This window comes from Lycorma delicatula, chromosome 9 (genome assembly GCF_047948215.1).
Source record: "Lycorma delicatula isolate Av1 chromosome 9, ASM4794821v1, whole genome shotgun sequence".
Classification (NCBI taxonomy): domain Eukaryota; kingdom Metazoa; phylum Arthropoda; class Insecta; order Hemiptera; family Fulgoridae; genus Lycorma; species Lycorma delicatula.
This window is the reverse complement of record NC_134463.1, coordinates 70,485,989-70,504,067: the sequence shown is the minus strand read 5'-3', so window position 1 is coordinate 70,504,067 and position 18,079 is coordinate 70,485,989. Positions and strand designations below refer to the sequence as shown.

The 18,079-nt window shown below is 29.3% G+C and overlaps 1 protein-coding gene across 1 annotated transcript in view; it reads right to left on the bottom strand.

Annotated features, from left to right (window-relative positions):
• LOC142330678 (uncharacterized) overlaps positions 1–18,079 on the bottom strand; it is a 53,477-nt gene that overhangs the window by 19,746 nt on the left and 15,652 nt on the right. Inside the window, exons 8-12 of the mRNA XM_075376124.1 lie at positions 16,528–16,574; positions 15,900–16,038; positions 10,832–10,968; positions 2,655–2,771; positions 704–889 (exon numbers count right to left, since the gene is read on the bottom strand). Of these exons, the coding sequence (XP_075232239.1) occupies positions 704–889; positions 2,655–2,771; positions 10,832–10,968; positions 15,900–16,038; positions 16,528–16,574 (626 nt within the window). The remainder of the gene's footprint in view (positions 1–703; positions 890–2,654; positions 2,772–10,831; positions 10,969–15,899; positions 16,039–16,527; positions 16,575–18,079) is intronic.

Here is an 18,079-nt window from a genome sequence, read left to right as displayed (position 1 = left end):
GAATCCCCTATTTAAATTTACTAACTTACACTAAGCTTGTTTGTAACTTCATCAAATTAATTCACTGATTAGTATGAATCTTTGGTTAATAGCTTTGATACTGATGTTAGTCTTAGAAGGGGAAACCCTATCTGAACTATTCATTCCAGGTGTATATCTGCTTATACATGATAACAGTTGTTTAACAACCGTCACTATACTGCTGCTCCATTCCTGAATAAACTGTACAGATTTCATCCCCCCCCCCCCTTTGAATGAATAAAATGCTGTCATTATTTCTTCCTTGGTGCAGACAGATACCAGAACAATCTGTATAAATTAACTTGGTATCACAGTAACAAGAAGCTTAACAATGAATCATTACTTCAAACATACAAAAACTTGGCAAAATTATAGGTAAAAGTCAGTGTTCCAGTCTCCAAATCAAGAAAATTAAAATGTTCCTTTTTTCTTTCCATGAAATCACTCTTTTCCTCTATCAGTCGGAAACAAATCAGTCATCAGCTACTGAGACTTACTACAAAAATAAATTAATAAGAGATACGAATTAACAATTTTATATAGCAGAATACATTTAAACATTTGTTAATCATGTTAAAACAGCAATTTTATGTATAAAACTGTTTTGTATATAAGTTTTGTATGAACTAATATCTGTTAAAAGTTGAAAAATAAATCAAAGAATCAGTAATATAAACTGTACCTGTTCATCAATCTTTTTTAATGCATTATTAACAACGCCGTTTAACTCATAACATGTTTGATCAAACTGTTCATAAGAAACTTTTCTATTCACAAGTACTGTATCAGCTTTACAAGCAAGAAGATCATCTACAAAGTCTTTGTCCAATTTTGTATTTTCTAATCTCTCAATGGCAGTTCTCAATTTCTATAAAATAATATATAAAAATGTACTAATATATATAGACATAGTATACTCCAGGATTTGAACATTTTTGACAGAAAGAATTCCAAATTGGAAAATTATTTAAATAATTTAATTAATTAAATAATTTTACAACAGTAGAGTTATTTAAAATATGGAGAACAATCTGGCACTGCAACATGCCACTAGAATGTCATATCAATACATTAAGAAAGTTACTCAAACAGTATTTTTACTCTAATTAAATGAACTATGTCCTATTTCATTTTAACAAATAGTGTAGAGAAAGAAAACGTAATGTCATTAAAATATAATAACTGAAATTTTACAGTGTTTAGCATTTTTTACTATTATAGATTACAAAAAGTAAATTAATTTCCATTTTTTTTTACATTCTTTTGACATTTTTGCAATAACTTAATTGCGTACAACTGTTTACAACAGTTTATAAACAAAGTATTGTAGATGATCTGTTATAAAATCACACATTACCTACTAGAAGTAGTTTCATGTATAATTCTATATGCAGATGGAGGTATAAGTAAATCTAATGATTAAAAAAAATCTGCTTAGAGCCTGTTTTCAAATGTAGTATGTACTTAAAAGACACTTTTCTAGATTTTTGTAAATTCTTTGTAATTTAAAATTTAATGAGGCAACCCAGAAATCAGTTCCATACTTACACATTTTCATCCTTTTAATGTCCATTTTTCTCCAGGTTCTTAATTCTGTATTTAGATTAGCAGGATTTAGCAGCATCTCGATGACCACATTTACAGAGTAAAATTATTATTACTTCCAGGTTGATCCATATAAAAAATTTATTTTAATTTGCTTTTTTTTAATTATTAAAATCTAGTACATAAATTGTCTAAGTTATTAGATAAATTAAAACTGCAAAAAATAATATACAAGAGTATTAATAAAAATATATGTTGTTTTTAAATGTCTGCCTTATTTGGCACAAAATAAAAACTGGGAAAGACATCAAAAGAGAAAATTTTAGAAGTATAATGTTCCACATTTAAACTCATATAAAACAATTTTTTTCTATTAGCCACATATTATATTAAAAATAACCCTTAATAGAAATTTGTTATATTAGCAGAATTACTCATATAACCTATGAAAAACAGTTACAGATCAGAAACTACGTCCACTCAATTGTAAGCAAAATCATTCCTGATTGAATATGTTATTAACAAACCTTTATAAAAAAAATTGTTCTTGATATTCTGAATAACTGTTTTATTGCGTAATTAACTGAATGTTAGATTTATATGATATACCAGATGTCTCAAAGTACAGCGTTTTTTTTAAATTTAGGACTCTTTGGCAACTGCAATCCTTTTTCATGTAATGATTGTATTTGTTGGATATTTTATCCATGAATAGCTAGGTAAGGATGTGCTGCTACTTACAATACAAAATAAAATGGGAGAGAACAATATTAAGAATCTATTAGTATTCATAAGTAGAGCTTTAAATTATCAACCTTCCTCATGGGAAAGCTAGATAAACCACCTCAGAAACACATTATGTGATAATTTCGGTTGATCTACTGAGATTTTAATAGCACTCAGTGTACAAATGTTGATTTTTTTCAAAAACATGCAAATGCACATTTTGATCTAAATTAAAATCTCCTGAAACAAGAAGCAAGATACTAAGGTAAGAAGAAATTACCTCATTTTTTCTTTTTTTTCAATTTCCCTGGATTTAAACTCCATCAAGATAAATTTTTAAAAATAAATAAAATAAATCTGACCTTAATGATTTCATTCTTTCGATCATGATCCATAATTAAAGTTTGTAGATTTGTTGACAGAAGATCTAATTCTTGATGCAGCATACCTATAGTTCCACCTAAATCAGTCATATTATCCTAAAAATATACAATACTTAAATTAGGTAATATACTAAAGACTAAAAATATTTTTAAATAATTTTTTAATTCAAAAAAATTGCATAAGCAACAGTACATCTTTCCATTTAATGTCTGTCTATTGCATAATATATAACAAAAGCAGTTGTATGTACCTTGTATGAAAAACAAGTTATACCTGAAAATAGCAAAGAGGACATTCTCAACAACAACAAATTCCATACATACTAAAGAAAATGAAAAGTGATATGGACCCAAATATATGGTGGTACTTAATGAGCCAAGCAAAACCAATGAATCACCACATATATGTCAGCCAACAAGTGACACTTTCACTCTGCTCATTGCCTAGCATTTTATGGTTAACATCATTATTACAGTGAAAGCAACTGTGACTAGTTCCTTAACACTTTGCTGAGGAAAATATAAAAGTTATCCAGTATGGGTGCAATGCATCTGCTAGATTTGAATATAAATTCTATTTATTTAGATTGAAAAAACATTTAACTTACCTTTTATTTATTCAAAATGAAATTTTACTTGAAACACGACATATTTATTACAGATTAGGTATAAAAATCAATAAAACATAAAATCTGTCAATAAATAGCAAACTTATCTGATTAGATAGTAGAATAATAATATTAACTAATCTGCTCTTCATCAGGTTTATTGACATTGAATTTGGAGTTGAAACAATTTTCACAAATCACTGTTGCTTGTTTTAAACAAAAAAACTTTGCAAAGTGTACAGGAAAAATCTTTGTCCTTCTTTCCCTACACAAGGTTCACAATGTTTTCTATCGATTGACAAAGTTTTGGTCTCAGGTTCTTCTACTTTGACTGCAGGTTAACAGTGAAGTCTACAGTTTTTGTTGGAGAAGTAAAGGAATTTGCCTATATTTTTTCCAGCTCTTCATTCAGTTCATATATTCCACTAACAATTTTTCCTACTCAACTGTTTCAAAAATAAATGTTTTTTTTTCTAATTTTATAACATAACCATTTTTTAAATACAGCATCTGTGCATTAATGACATCTTTATTAACAATTGTAAAATACACTACCAATGGTCAGCACCAAGTATTTCTTTGTACATTAAAAGATTGACTCCTGATTTGGTATGATTATAAAAAGTAATAATATCAGGGTTTTATTCATCCTCTGTCTTTTTGCCAACTCAATTGTCAAAATGCATTCTGGATATTAGTATAACATTTTTACTTTTTATCAGAATATATGATAAAATTGTGGCATCCTTCTGTATCAAATATTGTTTTTGCACAACTATGTTTAGATGTGATCAACTCTGAAGTAGCACTTCTTTTGTTTAATGAACTAATATATAAGTTTTTAGTTGGGAGAAACTTAAAAAGTTCTACATCCAAGAATAGTTATCTGCTGTAATGTTGCAAATAGTGTTAAATAGGTTTGGTGAGTCTTTTGGTAACATTGATAGTTTTATAATTGATTTCAAATTATCTTTCAGGTTGTCATCCAGGATATATTTCCCAATTATACATGTACCAAACTTGTATACCTACTAAGGAAAAAAATTTAATTCCGCAATTGTTCAGGTTCGAAGGAATATATTATCAAAATGAACACCTCCCTCTAAATAATATAGCATTTCAGCAGTTGCTACATTTGGTCCAGGTGAATAGTGTCTTTTAGAGTTTTCACCAATAAATATAAATATCTTGCAAATAGCAGCAAGCTTGTCAGATTTCCTTCATTCTTCTCGCTTTCATAAGTGATCAAAACAGATGCAACAAAGAAAAAACATGAATCATTTTAAGTTCAATACTAACTCCATGACCAACATCTCCTCACAATTCATCTAAGCTTTGTCTATTACTGCACAGTGTGCCACTACATATATCAGCCCTATAAATGCATTTATTTTGACAAGATCGATATATTTGATGCCTCTCTCATGAAAATACTGGGACCAAATTTTACAATATGCTCATTTGTATCCTGAAAAATGATGTCCAATATTTCCTTATTTATGAATCAGTTCCAACACTCAAGATTAGTTTTGGCTTGTTTGCAGATTGCATGACACTAAAATACAGTATTCTGTAGTGTCATTTTTACATGCTGTGAAAATTTAGTTTTTTCCACTTGGATATTATATATTTGCAGACAGAATTTTCATCTATTTCTTTGTTATTACTTTCCTGATCTTTTTTTGAATAAGAACTCTCTTGTTCAGCATCAGAATTTTGGTCCCTGTCTTCAAATTGATCTTCACTACATGTGTCACTTGCATCTTCAAATTCAAGTTCATTTTCATCATTGTCAGACGCCATCAACAAATTTTGCAATACCTCTGCATCTTTGTAATAGTATGGATAATAAGTTCTTGATAGATAGTAAAATATTACCTAAATAGGTGTAACAAATCTGTCAATTAACTCTAAAATAAAATACCTAATTAAATAAGTTTAAGATATACTTAAATTTATTTGTGGAAGTCTGAACAATAGCATTGTAAATAGTATCTTAAACAGGCACAAGGAATCATTGAAATTAAAGATGCCTTGGGAAATTATGTCTTAACTGTACTGAATCACAAAAACAACTGATGACAGTTTACGGTACAGGGGGAAGATATTAAAGTGATATTCAAGTCAGATCTTTTATATTTATAGATTTGTGGATGATGAATCTGTGAGATAAGTTGCACTTGATGTAGGGAGGGTTAATTATCTCAGGTGTATTACATACATTAACAACCTTGAGAAAAACAGGATAGATAGTGTAAAACAAAGAACTAATGAGTCTTTTTTTAATATGACAATGCATTATATGCACCACCTCTATTTAAAAGAGGAAGATCTTCATGATAAAATCTTAATCTCTAGTGAATCCAAAGTCAACTAACTCACTGAAGCAGCCTTTTTTCCTCATTTGTCTTAAATTTATCAGCCTGAATCTTTTCTCCTCATTTATCCTGAATTTCATCAGCCTTTTAACAACAAATAATTTTCATGCTTTAAAAATAATAATATGGTTTATATGATTAGAAAGTTTAACTTCAGTAAATATACTCAAAGTGAATAAGTTATAATAAAATAAATAAGAATACATGGATTCTTGGCAAGACAGTAAATTTAATTACTTTACATTTGCAAAGTAAAAGGGTGTGAAACTCATAAAAAATGTCAGTAGCTGAAGCTGAGTAAAATAAACTTGTTATCATAAATCATCACAGTCTTTTCTTTGGATGTGTGACTTTAAACTTTAAGAAATAAGTAATGACTTATAATCACTAGTAGATGCTGGAAAATAAGAAAAAATTCTATATTAAATAGTATTGATTATAAAAACTATATGCTTCAAAGGAAAGTGTAATTGTTTTTAGTATAGTTTTTATGTTTTTTAGTATATTTCAATATACTTAGTTATTTTATTCCAAAAAAAAAAAAAACATACAGTACAGGTTATTTTTACATATAATTCCTTTGTACATGACTGTCTAGAAAGGAGTGTAATGTATTTAGGGTGTATTTATGTATGTATGACCCTGTGTTGGAATCCTTACACTACCAGGAATGTCATAGGCTATATATATACATAGTAGTAGAGATTTGCCAGTTGAAGCAAAAACTTTAAATTAATGAAATATAAACTGTAAGCCCTTACCACTGTGTTAGCTGGGTTTGAACTGAATGATTCAAATCAGTCGAATGAATAATATAACAAATATAATAGGATTAAATGTACATTAAATAAAATAGTATTAAAAAAAATCCCTATTAGCACGCCGGAAAGCGAGGCAGATTTCACTGGTGCTAAGTACAAGATAAAAAAGATTTCCATATTAAAGTTAAGGAAAACTTCAAATTTACTCAATATGACAATGACATCATGTGAAGAAAAGTTTCCATGTTTAGCAAACAACAAGCCCAATCTACTTCCAACAACATTTTGGTCATCCTTTGCCATAAGGGTTGGTCATAACAAAAACTGTTTCAGACAAACATTTTAGGTAATGTTTAGAGGATTAATGACAACTTTAAACCAATTAAATGTAAACAACATTGTGTCTGTTAAAGGAAGGTATGCTGTTTTGTCTTCAAAATCCCTTTTTTCCCACCCCTGGGGCAATGGTTGGTGATATCAAAAAACTTTAAATAAGTTTTAGGCCCTTATTCAACGAATAGCAGGAACTTTCAGCGAATTTGATATTTTACTAAATAAGAAAGTTATAGCGATATTTTTTTTTTTGCAAAAGCACTCAATCAAGATTTTGGGTCGTTATATTTTATGTATCAATTTGAAAGTGATTGATGCAAAATTATGACAGTTATCGTGTCCACAACAAAGTGAAATTATATATACATATATATAAAATATATAATACATTACATATATTATATATATATATGAATGTATGTATACATATTTATATTATGTGAATATATAAACTTTTGAACTGACGGTGGTTTTGGGGTCTAACATGAAAATATGTCAAAATTTTCCAGAAATCAAATCATGGTACCCATTACAATGGGTAGCTTTCTTATGAAATCTACCTAAAACTTGTTATTAAACAAGCCCATTGTTATTAAACAATGGGCTTCCCATGGGGTCTGCATATGAGGCTAGAGTGCGGAGGGGTGATGCAAGCACCTTGTGCAAGGCTATACCAATCATCACCATCAACTAGTAAAAAACAAAGTGCCCCTGGGGCGCTGTTTTGAGAGCTGTAATGGGGTACTCTTATAATATCTCTGCAAGTAATCGTCCAATTTTCAAAATTCAAACAGGGTATTTGCTAGTATAATATAAAACATGATGGAACCAAACTACAACAAGAATTAACTTATATACTCACAAAACTATTCCAGGATGTCTTAAGATTGGCCTATAAGTTTGTCTCTATATTTTTCCAAATGCTTCTTTCTTCATTTGTAACTTATTCAGCCATCTGATTTTTAACTTTCTCCTATAGCACCACATTACAAAACCTTCTAATCTATTTTTCTCAGGTATCCCAATCGTCCCAAGTTCCACTTTCATATAAAGCTATGCTCCAAACATATGCTTTCAAAAATGTTTTCCGGATATATAAATTAATTTTTGATGCAAGCAAATTATATTACTGATGGAAATCTCGTTTCACCTGTGCTATTCAGCATTTTATATCACTCCTGCTTTGTCCATCTTTGGTAATTCTACTTCCCAAATAACAAAATTCTTCTACCTCCATAGTTTTTCTCATCAGATTTTTATATTCAGTGATTCATCTACTTTATTTCTACTGCATTTCATCACTTTCGTTTTGTTCTTATTTAACCATTTCACCTTTCATGGAGTAGTTCTTGTGTAGGACTTCATCCATGCCATTCAGTGCTTCTTCTAAATCTTCTTTACTCTCAGCTAAAATTACTATATCATCAGCAAATCATAGCATCTTTATCTTTTCACTTTGCACTGTTTCTCCAGATCTGATCTGTTCTTTAACATCATTAACTGCTAGTTCTACATAAAGATTAAAAAGTAACAGAGATAGGGAAAATCCTTGTTGGACTCGTTTTTTATTACCGTTTCTTTCTTATGCTATTTGATTATTACTGTTGCAGTTTGGTTCCTGTAAATGTTAGCAATTGTTCTTTTATCTCTATACTTGAACTTTAATTTTTTAAAAATGCTTAACATTTTATTCCAGTCTACATTACCAAATGCCTTTTCTAAATCTATAAATGCAATGTATATCCATTTGTTTTTCTTTAATCTTCCTACTGTTAATAATCTCAGCACTAAAATTGCTTCCCTTGTCACTATACTTTTTCTGAAACCAAATTGGTCTTCTCTTAACACTTCTTCCACTCTCGTCTCAATTTTTCTGAACAGAATTTTAATTAAAATTTTTGATGCATGAGAAGTTAAGCTAATTGTTCTTTATTCTTAACATTTATCTGATCCTGCTTTCTGTGGTATGATGACAATAACACGCTTTTTGAAGTCTGACTGAACTTCCCCCTTTTGGTAAACATTACACACCAGTTTGAATAATCTATTTATCCCTTCCTCACCAGCACTACACAGTAATTCTGCAGGTATCCCATCTATCCCAGGAGCCTTTCTGCCAGTCAAATCTTTTAATGCTATATTAAATTCCCATCTCAGTATTGTATCTCTCTTTTCATCCTCTTCGACTTCCTGTATAACACCAGTTTCTAATTCATTTCCTCCTCTGTAGAACTCTTCAATATATTCCACCCACTTATCAACCTTTTCTTTCTTATTATAAATCAGTGTGCCATCTTTATTTAATCATGATTATATTATATTACAATCTATCTGATACTTTGCAGTATCGCCTGGCTTTTTCCATGTTTATATTCTTCTATTATGATTTTTAAACTGGGTATTGCAAATTACTAAATTATACTTCATGCAAAACTCTGTAAGTCAGTCCCATCTTTCATTCCTTTTGCCCAGCCCATATTCACCCACAATATTTCCTTCCTTGCCTTTTCCAGTGCTTGCATTCCAATCTCCAACTATTATTAAATTTTCATCTCCTTTTATGTGTTTAATTGCTTGGTCAACTTCTTCGTATACACACTACTCCTCATTATCATGGGCACTTGTAAGCATAACGTTAACGTTGTTGGCTTAGGTCTTGATTTTATCCTTATTACAATGATTCTATCATTATGCATTTTGAAATACAATACTCTCTTCCCTATCTTCTTGTTCATTATGAACCTACTCCTGACTGCCCTTTACTTGAAGCTGAATTAATTATTCTAAAATGACCTGACCAAAAGTGATTTTCCTCTTCGTACCAAACCCTGCTAATTCCTACTACATCTACATTTAACTCTTTTTTCTAACCTACCAACCTACTTTAGACATCTTACACTCCATGCTCAGATCCATAGAATGTTATTCTTTAATTTTCTGATGACCCCCTTCCTTAGTAGTCCCCACCCACAGATCCGAACAGGGGATTACTTTACCTCCAGAATATTCTACCATGGAAGGAGTCTCCATCTTTGCTACATAAAGATGCAGTGAGCTACATTTCTTGGAAAAATAAAAGCTGTAGTTTTTCATTGCTTTCAGCTGCCCAGTACTCAAAAGGTTGAGGTTGTTGATATGGCCAGTCTTCCTGACCTACACCCTTAACAACTACTGAAAGAGCTGCACCCTCTTACAGAAAACATTCCTTAGTCTGGCTCTCAACAGATACCTCTCTGATATGGTTATAACTTCGGTCCAGTTACTCTGTATCACTGAGCCAAAATATAAAAAATAAAAAAAAATAAACTGAACTAAAAAAGGACAATAAATCAGACTAAAAAAAAAAGTTAACAAGGTATGGAAATAAAGGACTAAACGTCATTATGCAATATTTAATTAAATAAAATAATGGGTGAACAATCAATTTTCAGACGCTTTTATTTGTCCAAAAATACTTCTCTTGTTTTAGAAATAGCAGGCATTAAGTTTGTCTAATGATCTTAAAGTTCTCACCTTACATCAATACGAAAATTTTGTCCTGCCAATGAAAATATATAAATGCAGTCGAGCGGCTCTGAAGAGTAAGTTGCCTTATATAAAATAGCTCTGAATAGTAACTGTCCTACATTAAAGAGCTCTGAATAGTAATTATTCTACATTAAAGAGCCCCCCACATTTTTAAGAAAGATTAAGAAGAAAAATAATTTCTACATAAAAAATCTTAAAAGTTTAGAGCACAAAAACAAATTAAATTTTCAATAAAGTTTATATTAAAAAGACACATTTTTTGGCTTTTCTTTGGGAAAAGTGTTGTTTTGCTCTCATTTTATCCGTAAAAAGGTGTAAAATATTTTTAATGACTATTATTCAACAGTTCTGAATGTACAGGATAAAAAATGAAAAGAAGAAACATGTTTGTATCTTGTTCTATTTTTATATCTCTATATTTATTTCTGCAAAATAAAATCATTAAAATATATCCTAACAGAACCAAAAATAATGCAGTATATCTATTAATTAAATTATTTTAAAAATTTCTAGGAGCTAGTTTTCGAAAGTAATAAACAAACACTTACTTGTCCAGATAATGATCGTTTCCCTTGGTATGATAAATTGTCTAGAATTTGTTCCTGAATTTTATCAACCACTGAACTAAGATCTGACTCAAGACCTTTAAATTGTTCTTCTAAAGAATTCAAATCACGTCTAATATCTGAAAATTATTTTTTAAAAAAACTGTTATCATACAATAAAATCATTGTTTAAGATAAGACTAATAACAATTCAAAGTTTACAAAGTGGTGGTACTAAAAAGATTATATTAAATCTTTACCAAATTTTTGACAAAAAGCTTTAAATTTGCTTTACATTTATTAGCCACTACAATGTGAAGTAAAACATTTTATTTATAAAATAGATTTTTTCTAAAAAAAAAGTAAATAATAATATATAATACCATATTACAAACACACTACATTATCATACACGATGTAGTATCAGACATTATGTATAATCATACATTTATACACTAGTTAATCATTGTATTACTGTTTGCTCCGAGGTGATCTCTTAGACCATATCCATTTTATTCTTCTCTACTCCAAGCAAAAGGTTTGGTTATTATTAACAACTATCATTCCTTTTTAGATCATCTGAAATTGTTAAATTCTTCTGGTGTCTATTTTGTTAATCTTTCTGGAACTGTATAATCAGCTCCTTTCCTTTATGAACTATTATACTCAATTACCTTTTCTATTCTAAATTAAGTTTTTATTCTTGTACACTTTTCTAATTACCCCATTTTTCACTCGTATTAGTCCATTTAATCTTTTCTAAAGTCTTAACAATCACATTTTAATTACTCCACCCTTTCTCATAGTATCCATGTTTATATATTAAATATATTACTAAATAATTTATAAATTAAAGAAAAAAAAGAATTAGACAAAGTTAATTATTTTGGTAATTAAGAACATGCCGTATAGATAAAATGTCTTGGAGACTTATTCTCACTCCTTTCTTACATAAAATAAAATGTCTACATGTCCATAGATGTGTGGTAAGATATTAGATGTGAAAATGGTAGCTCAATCTCCAAAGAAAATGTTTATAAAAACAGAGATCTGCTAAGAAAGTAAAACAGATTGATATTTTGAAGTCCAGCAGCTACAGCCTGTAAATGTAATTGATTGGGATATTGATGGTGATGTAAGTCTTTCATAGATGATAATTGAGTAGAAATTTTAAATGCAATGTTCTTTAATGATGAAGCTGGATCCATTTCTATATACATATATCTTAATATTTACTGTGTTTTGGTCGTTTAAATTTCATTTAACATTAAATTTTATTAGCACAGTGGTCAGTTTGTTAATGAATTATTTTATTAAAAAAAGATATATATAAATATACAATATAAACAAATAATTTTTTTAATATTATCTAGGAAAAAAGTGGGCCTATGGCCCACCGTGAATATGTTATATGGTTTATGTTTCATTACACATGAATTTGTTAAATGTTTTTGTCAATTATAACAAAATAACGTTCATGAATTTATTACTCCAACAACAAAAACTTTTATATTGAAAAGCTTCAAAATCCTGAACATTTTTAGCAGTTTCTTGAGTTGTGATTTTTTTGACACAGCTCTAACTCCAAGGTTTTTCTCTTTTAAGGAAAAAATATAATATAATTGTATATTCGAAATCACTAATATAATTATAGATAAAACATTTGTATAAAGAAGTATAAATTGTTTGAAAGAATGAATCCTTTGAATGCTGTACATAGCACTCGGTGCACCACATGGTCCACTCTGCACCAGTAGCAGCTAAATTAAAAATGTGAGCACATACACAAACAAACCCACACACCAATCAATCAAACAAACCCACACACCATCCTTTTTATGGGATAGATTTTAAATAATTAATCTAAACTATTATAATATTATAACCACTAGGTACAGTTACAATAAAAAGCTAAGAGTACTTCCTTAACTGTAGCACTTTTGGAGTGTCACTCCCTCTTCAGCAGTTAAACATATTAATTACACATTAATTAGAATAAAAATAAAATTTTAAATAAAGTTCTTAAATTTTTTATTGACACAAGTATATACTAATTGATGAAATTTATTCAAAATGTTATTTTTATTCGAATTATGTGTAATTTAAATTTTTAAATACTTAAGGGGTGACACTTTGAAAGCGCTACAGTTAAGTAAGTGTTCTTACCTTTTTATTCTGACTGTATCTGGTGGTTATATTTTAATTGTTTAAATTATTTTATTTGATACTGTTTTATTATATATATATATATATATATATATATATATATATATATATATATATATATATATATATATATATAATATATATGAGGGTTAAGTCAATTATTATCCGCAATTTAAATTTAGTTATATTTTTGTTTATGTTAGTAGTACTGTCGTGTTGCGTAGATGAGGCATGCGTGGTTTAATTGTTGTTATGGTTGTGTAGGTTTGATGCTGTTAGGTTAGTTCTATTATCGCTGCCCTGTTGTTAACGATGGCTGTTCCGCTTTCTGTTTGTACCAAAGAAGAGCAACGTTCAGTGATCTGTTTTTTGTGGTCGGAAGGTGTATCAGGGGCTGAAATTCATCGAAGACTTTTGGTACAGTACAGGAACAGTGAACAGTGTGTTGCTGCAATGGAGTGTCTATAAATGGATTGAAAAACTCAAAAATAGTCACGCAAGTGTTACGCACGATGAAGGAGCCGGACAATTGTTTACCGCCACAAATGAGGAAAACATTGAGCATGCATGTGACATGGTTCTTTTTAGACAGACTAGTAATTATTGATGAAGTGGCACATCGTCTGCAAATTAGTCACGGTTCTGCCTATGAAATCCTCCACAACAGACTTGGGTTTCATAGTCTGTGTAAGATGAGTCACAAAACAACTCGTACAGTTGCATAAACAAATGCGCTTGGACATCTGCCAAAAACATTTGGATCGCTATGGTAACGAACAGGATATCTTAGACAGAATCATCACTGGTGACAAAACATGGATCCATCATTACAAGCCGGAGAATAAACAGCAGAGTATGGAATGGAAACATCCAAATTCGCCCTACAAAAAAAGTTCCCCAAGACCCAACATCTGCAGGAAAACTGATGCTTACAGTTTTTTGGGACTCACAAGGTCCAGTACTGGAACATTATGAGGAAAGGGTCATGACAATAAACAGTGCGTGTTACAGTGAGATGCTTACTGCCAAGCTGAAGCCTGCAATTCGAAGCAAACGTCGAGGGCTGCTGTTGAAAGGTGTTGTGTTGTTGCACGACAATGCCCGTCCACATACTGCTGCCCACACTGCTGAAACGCTCCAGAAACTCCTTTGAAGCACTGGCTCATCCTCTGTATAGTCCTGATCTTGCCCCTTCTGACTACCACTTGTTTGGTCCAGTTAAAGAGGCCGTCGATTTACCTCTGATGAAACAGTGAAAGAAGTGGTGCATTCCTGGCTCGCAGCTCAATCGAAAACCTTCTTTTATGAGGGCATCAGGAAGCTTGTGCAACCATCGACCAACTGCATTGAACTCTCCTGTGTATGTATATATATATATATTTTTAAATTATATTAAAATAAAAACCACCAAGTACAGAATAGTGAGTTGTCATATCTTACCTTAATTTTACCATGAGAGTACCTTTGTGGGATCCTGCATCCCTCAGTCATGATTGAAATAATTTAGTTACTATATAATAAAAATAAAAAATAAAAATACTGAAATAAGGAAAATTTTGTTATTAATTTATTATACAAGTGCTGCTCTCTGTTGCAGTTTTGATAAGACTGTCTTCCTCAAACATTGTCTGTTGGTTTATCAAACTGAAATTTTGTTTATATTTATATACGTAACATCTTTTTAAAACACTTAATTTTATGTCACCTTTATTAATTTCTAAATTGTGTTAATATCAAAAATAGAATGTTGATTGTTTATTAGATCATTTGCCATATTTGATAAACCTAATTTATAATTTTTGTAATTTCTATAATGTTCAAGAAATTCAGTTTTAAAGGCTCTGTTTGTTTTTCCTATATAATACCAACACAATCATTACATTTAATTATATAAATTCCACACAGATTGTTTATCTTATTATTATAATTTTTGTTTTTTTTTTAAATATTTTATTATGTGGTTATTACGTTTTATGCTGGTTTAAATATTTCTTTATTGTAATTTTTAGTAATTTTTTCAATGATATTATTAGTAGATAAATACTTTTATGTATATGTTTTCACTCTTTTGTGTCTTATTATGAATACATAATAAGGTATTGGTTGTAAGATAATTATTTTATTATTTGGTTTTTAGAGTTGTTTTTTTTTTTATAAATATCATTAATTAAAGTAGTATCATACCCATTTTCAACCACTATTTGTTGTATGTATATATTTGATTGCTCTATTAATCACATTTTTATAAATGTTAATTTTATGAGACCACAGAAGATTTGACCTTTCATGAATTGTTAATTTATTAGATGTAGATTTTCTATATACTGATGTTTCAATTTGGTTGACCTTGTTTATTTTGAAATTGACATCTAAATAATTTAACATTCTATTACTATCTATTTCAAATGTGAATTTGAAATTTTCATTATCAAAATTTAATTTGTTTAATATTATGAGATAGATATTCATTGTTTATTACTGGGTTAGATATAATGAGAATATCATTAAAATACAGTTACCTTATTAAAACTAGAAAAATTAAAAAGTGATAAAGATGGCATAAATTAAGTATGTTAGAATAATATTACATATATATATAAGAATAAATTCAATTTGATAAATCTTGGATGATGTTTGAGGGAGACAATTTTATAAAAACTCTTGTACATTATGCTGTATTTTAGAAAGCAATATGGCAGTATTCACGTGTATTTGGACACTATGTAAATAAATGTCATAATACGTACTTACTCGGAGTAACTATTTTTTAAACTTTATATAATGTATTTTAGTGAGGGAGATGAATGAAATTAGTAAGTTAACAAGACCATTACTAATTTAAAAACTACTATGGCTTGATTAATCTATCTATGCTTCAATGTAACAAAAAAAAATTAAAATTTACTTTGTTCAAAGTTTTTAATTTTAGCATCGTTATTGTGACATGCCTTCTCTAGCACATATATCTTCTTATCCATTCCTTCAAACATAGTACTTTGTTCATCGCTAGGCATTCCTCTTAATTCAGTTCCTGGTGTTGCTGCCTGTTTAAAGAAATAACTACTATTAAAATGAAGGCAATAGTGAAAAAAGAATTAAAGCTCTATAAAACTTATCCAAACTATGATGAAAGTTCAAATATCAACAATAAATTTGTTTCCATAATACATCTGCAATGCCACACTTATTCTGCCATGTTTAACTTGTTAATCACAATGACAGTCTTCACTGTACGATATGATATCTGAGTAAGTAGAGTTGTGCAAAATTTGACAACAAAAAATTTCTCTTAAAGAGTGTAATGGATTCTGAGTTTTTACTAATCTTAAGCAGAGTGAGAAATTTTTATAACAAATAAGAGTAGTGAATCTACAATTGAACAAGATCATTTTGTAAAAAAAGGTGGCATGAAAAAATTAGCTTCATAAATGGTAACTGATAACATATGAGCCAAAAGTGACAGGATATGACCAGTCCTTTCCAAACAAAATATATACATATGCTAGTATTAAGATAAAAAGACTCAATTTTACCTTTTCTTTAAGTGCTTGGATATCTGAAATGATAGCTGCCAGTGTTTCTGAAAAAAAAATTAAGTAAATAGAAATTGAAGCATTTATGCCATTCTTTTTTGCCAAAGTTTTAATTATAGATAAATATGATTATATTTGTTTATTTTTATTATAAGTATACAGAATACTTATTAACAGTATCTGTTTATCAGTTACATTGATGATGACTTAAAAAAACTGTTATTTTACCCATAGAATACTTATTAAAAAGAAATACGATAATTCTATAAGAACTATACATATATTAGGTCTATTGAAAAAGTTATCATCATCATTATAAACAGTACAGATTAATTATCAAGACCCATTATAAATCAAAGAAACATTTTTTAATTGAAATTTCAAAAATCCAAGTATATGTGAGAGATGATTTTAGGGTAAATGGTTATTACAAAGCTTTGCTAGTTTATAACAAAAAATTCATTGAGGCATGTGACCACCTGACATTTTAAGTAAAAGAGCATGCAAAAACTGTTATTTTACCCATAGAATACTTATTAAAAAGAAATACGATAATTCTATAAGAACTATACATATATTAGGTCTATTGAAAAAGTTATCATCATCATTATAAACAGTACAGATTAATTATCAAGACCCATTATAAATCAAAGAAACATTTTTTAATTGAAATTTCAAAAATCCAAGTATATGTGAGAGATGATTTTAGGGTAAATGGTTATTACAAAGCTTTGCTAGTTTATAACAAAAAATTCATTGAGGCATGTGACCACCTGACATTTTAAGTAAAAGAGCATGCCATTTCTCTAAATGATATTCAATATAATCTGACTAAATAAGTTCAAAACAAACACCCTCAATCCTCTTATGGCTCAATAAATTGTACCCTGGCAAAAATCTCAATTAGCTCACCTCAGCAGTCTTCAAATTTGATTTTGTTGAACAATCAAGGTCCAATATTCTGACCCATACAACAGAAATGACCATACCAATTTCCTATAAAATTTCAAAATTCTATCATTTTACACATTACCAACAAATGTTTTCTTTAATGCATAAATATTACTGTAAAATTGTTGTAATTTAATATCAATATCATGTCTCACTTCACTGTATGTAAAATATGTCACCCAAGGTGGATAAACAATTGAACTTGTTTTACTATTTTATTGTTAATGAAGACTTTACTCCTAAGGTGAACAGCTCCTACAACCCGTTATTCTGATAAAATGTAGAGTATCCATTTATCAGCCATCAAACCTAAAAGTGAATAAAAATCTCTGATAGTCGTTCTCTAAACTTGCAAACAACATTAAGTCATTACAAAAGCTAAAATTCTCAAGGGTGCAGAAATATTAAATTTTTACTCCATCTAATAATACCATTCATATACTCATATGATATCATCAATAAACAGATTAAATAAAATAGGTGACAATGGACTGTAAGATGGAGCCCTTATGGAACTAACTTCTGCCACTCTACTAACTGTGCCTTCTTATGCATCCTACAATATTCTAATTAGTTACATGATTATTCCTTTCTTAAGTAA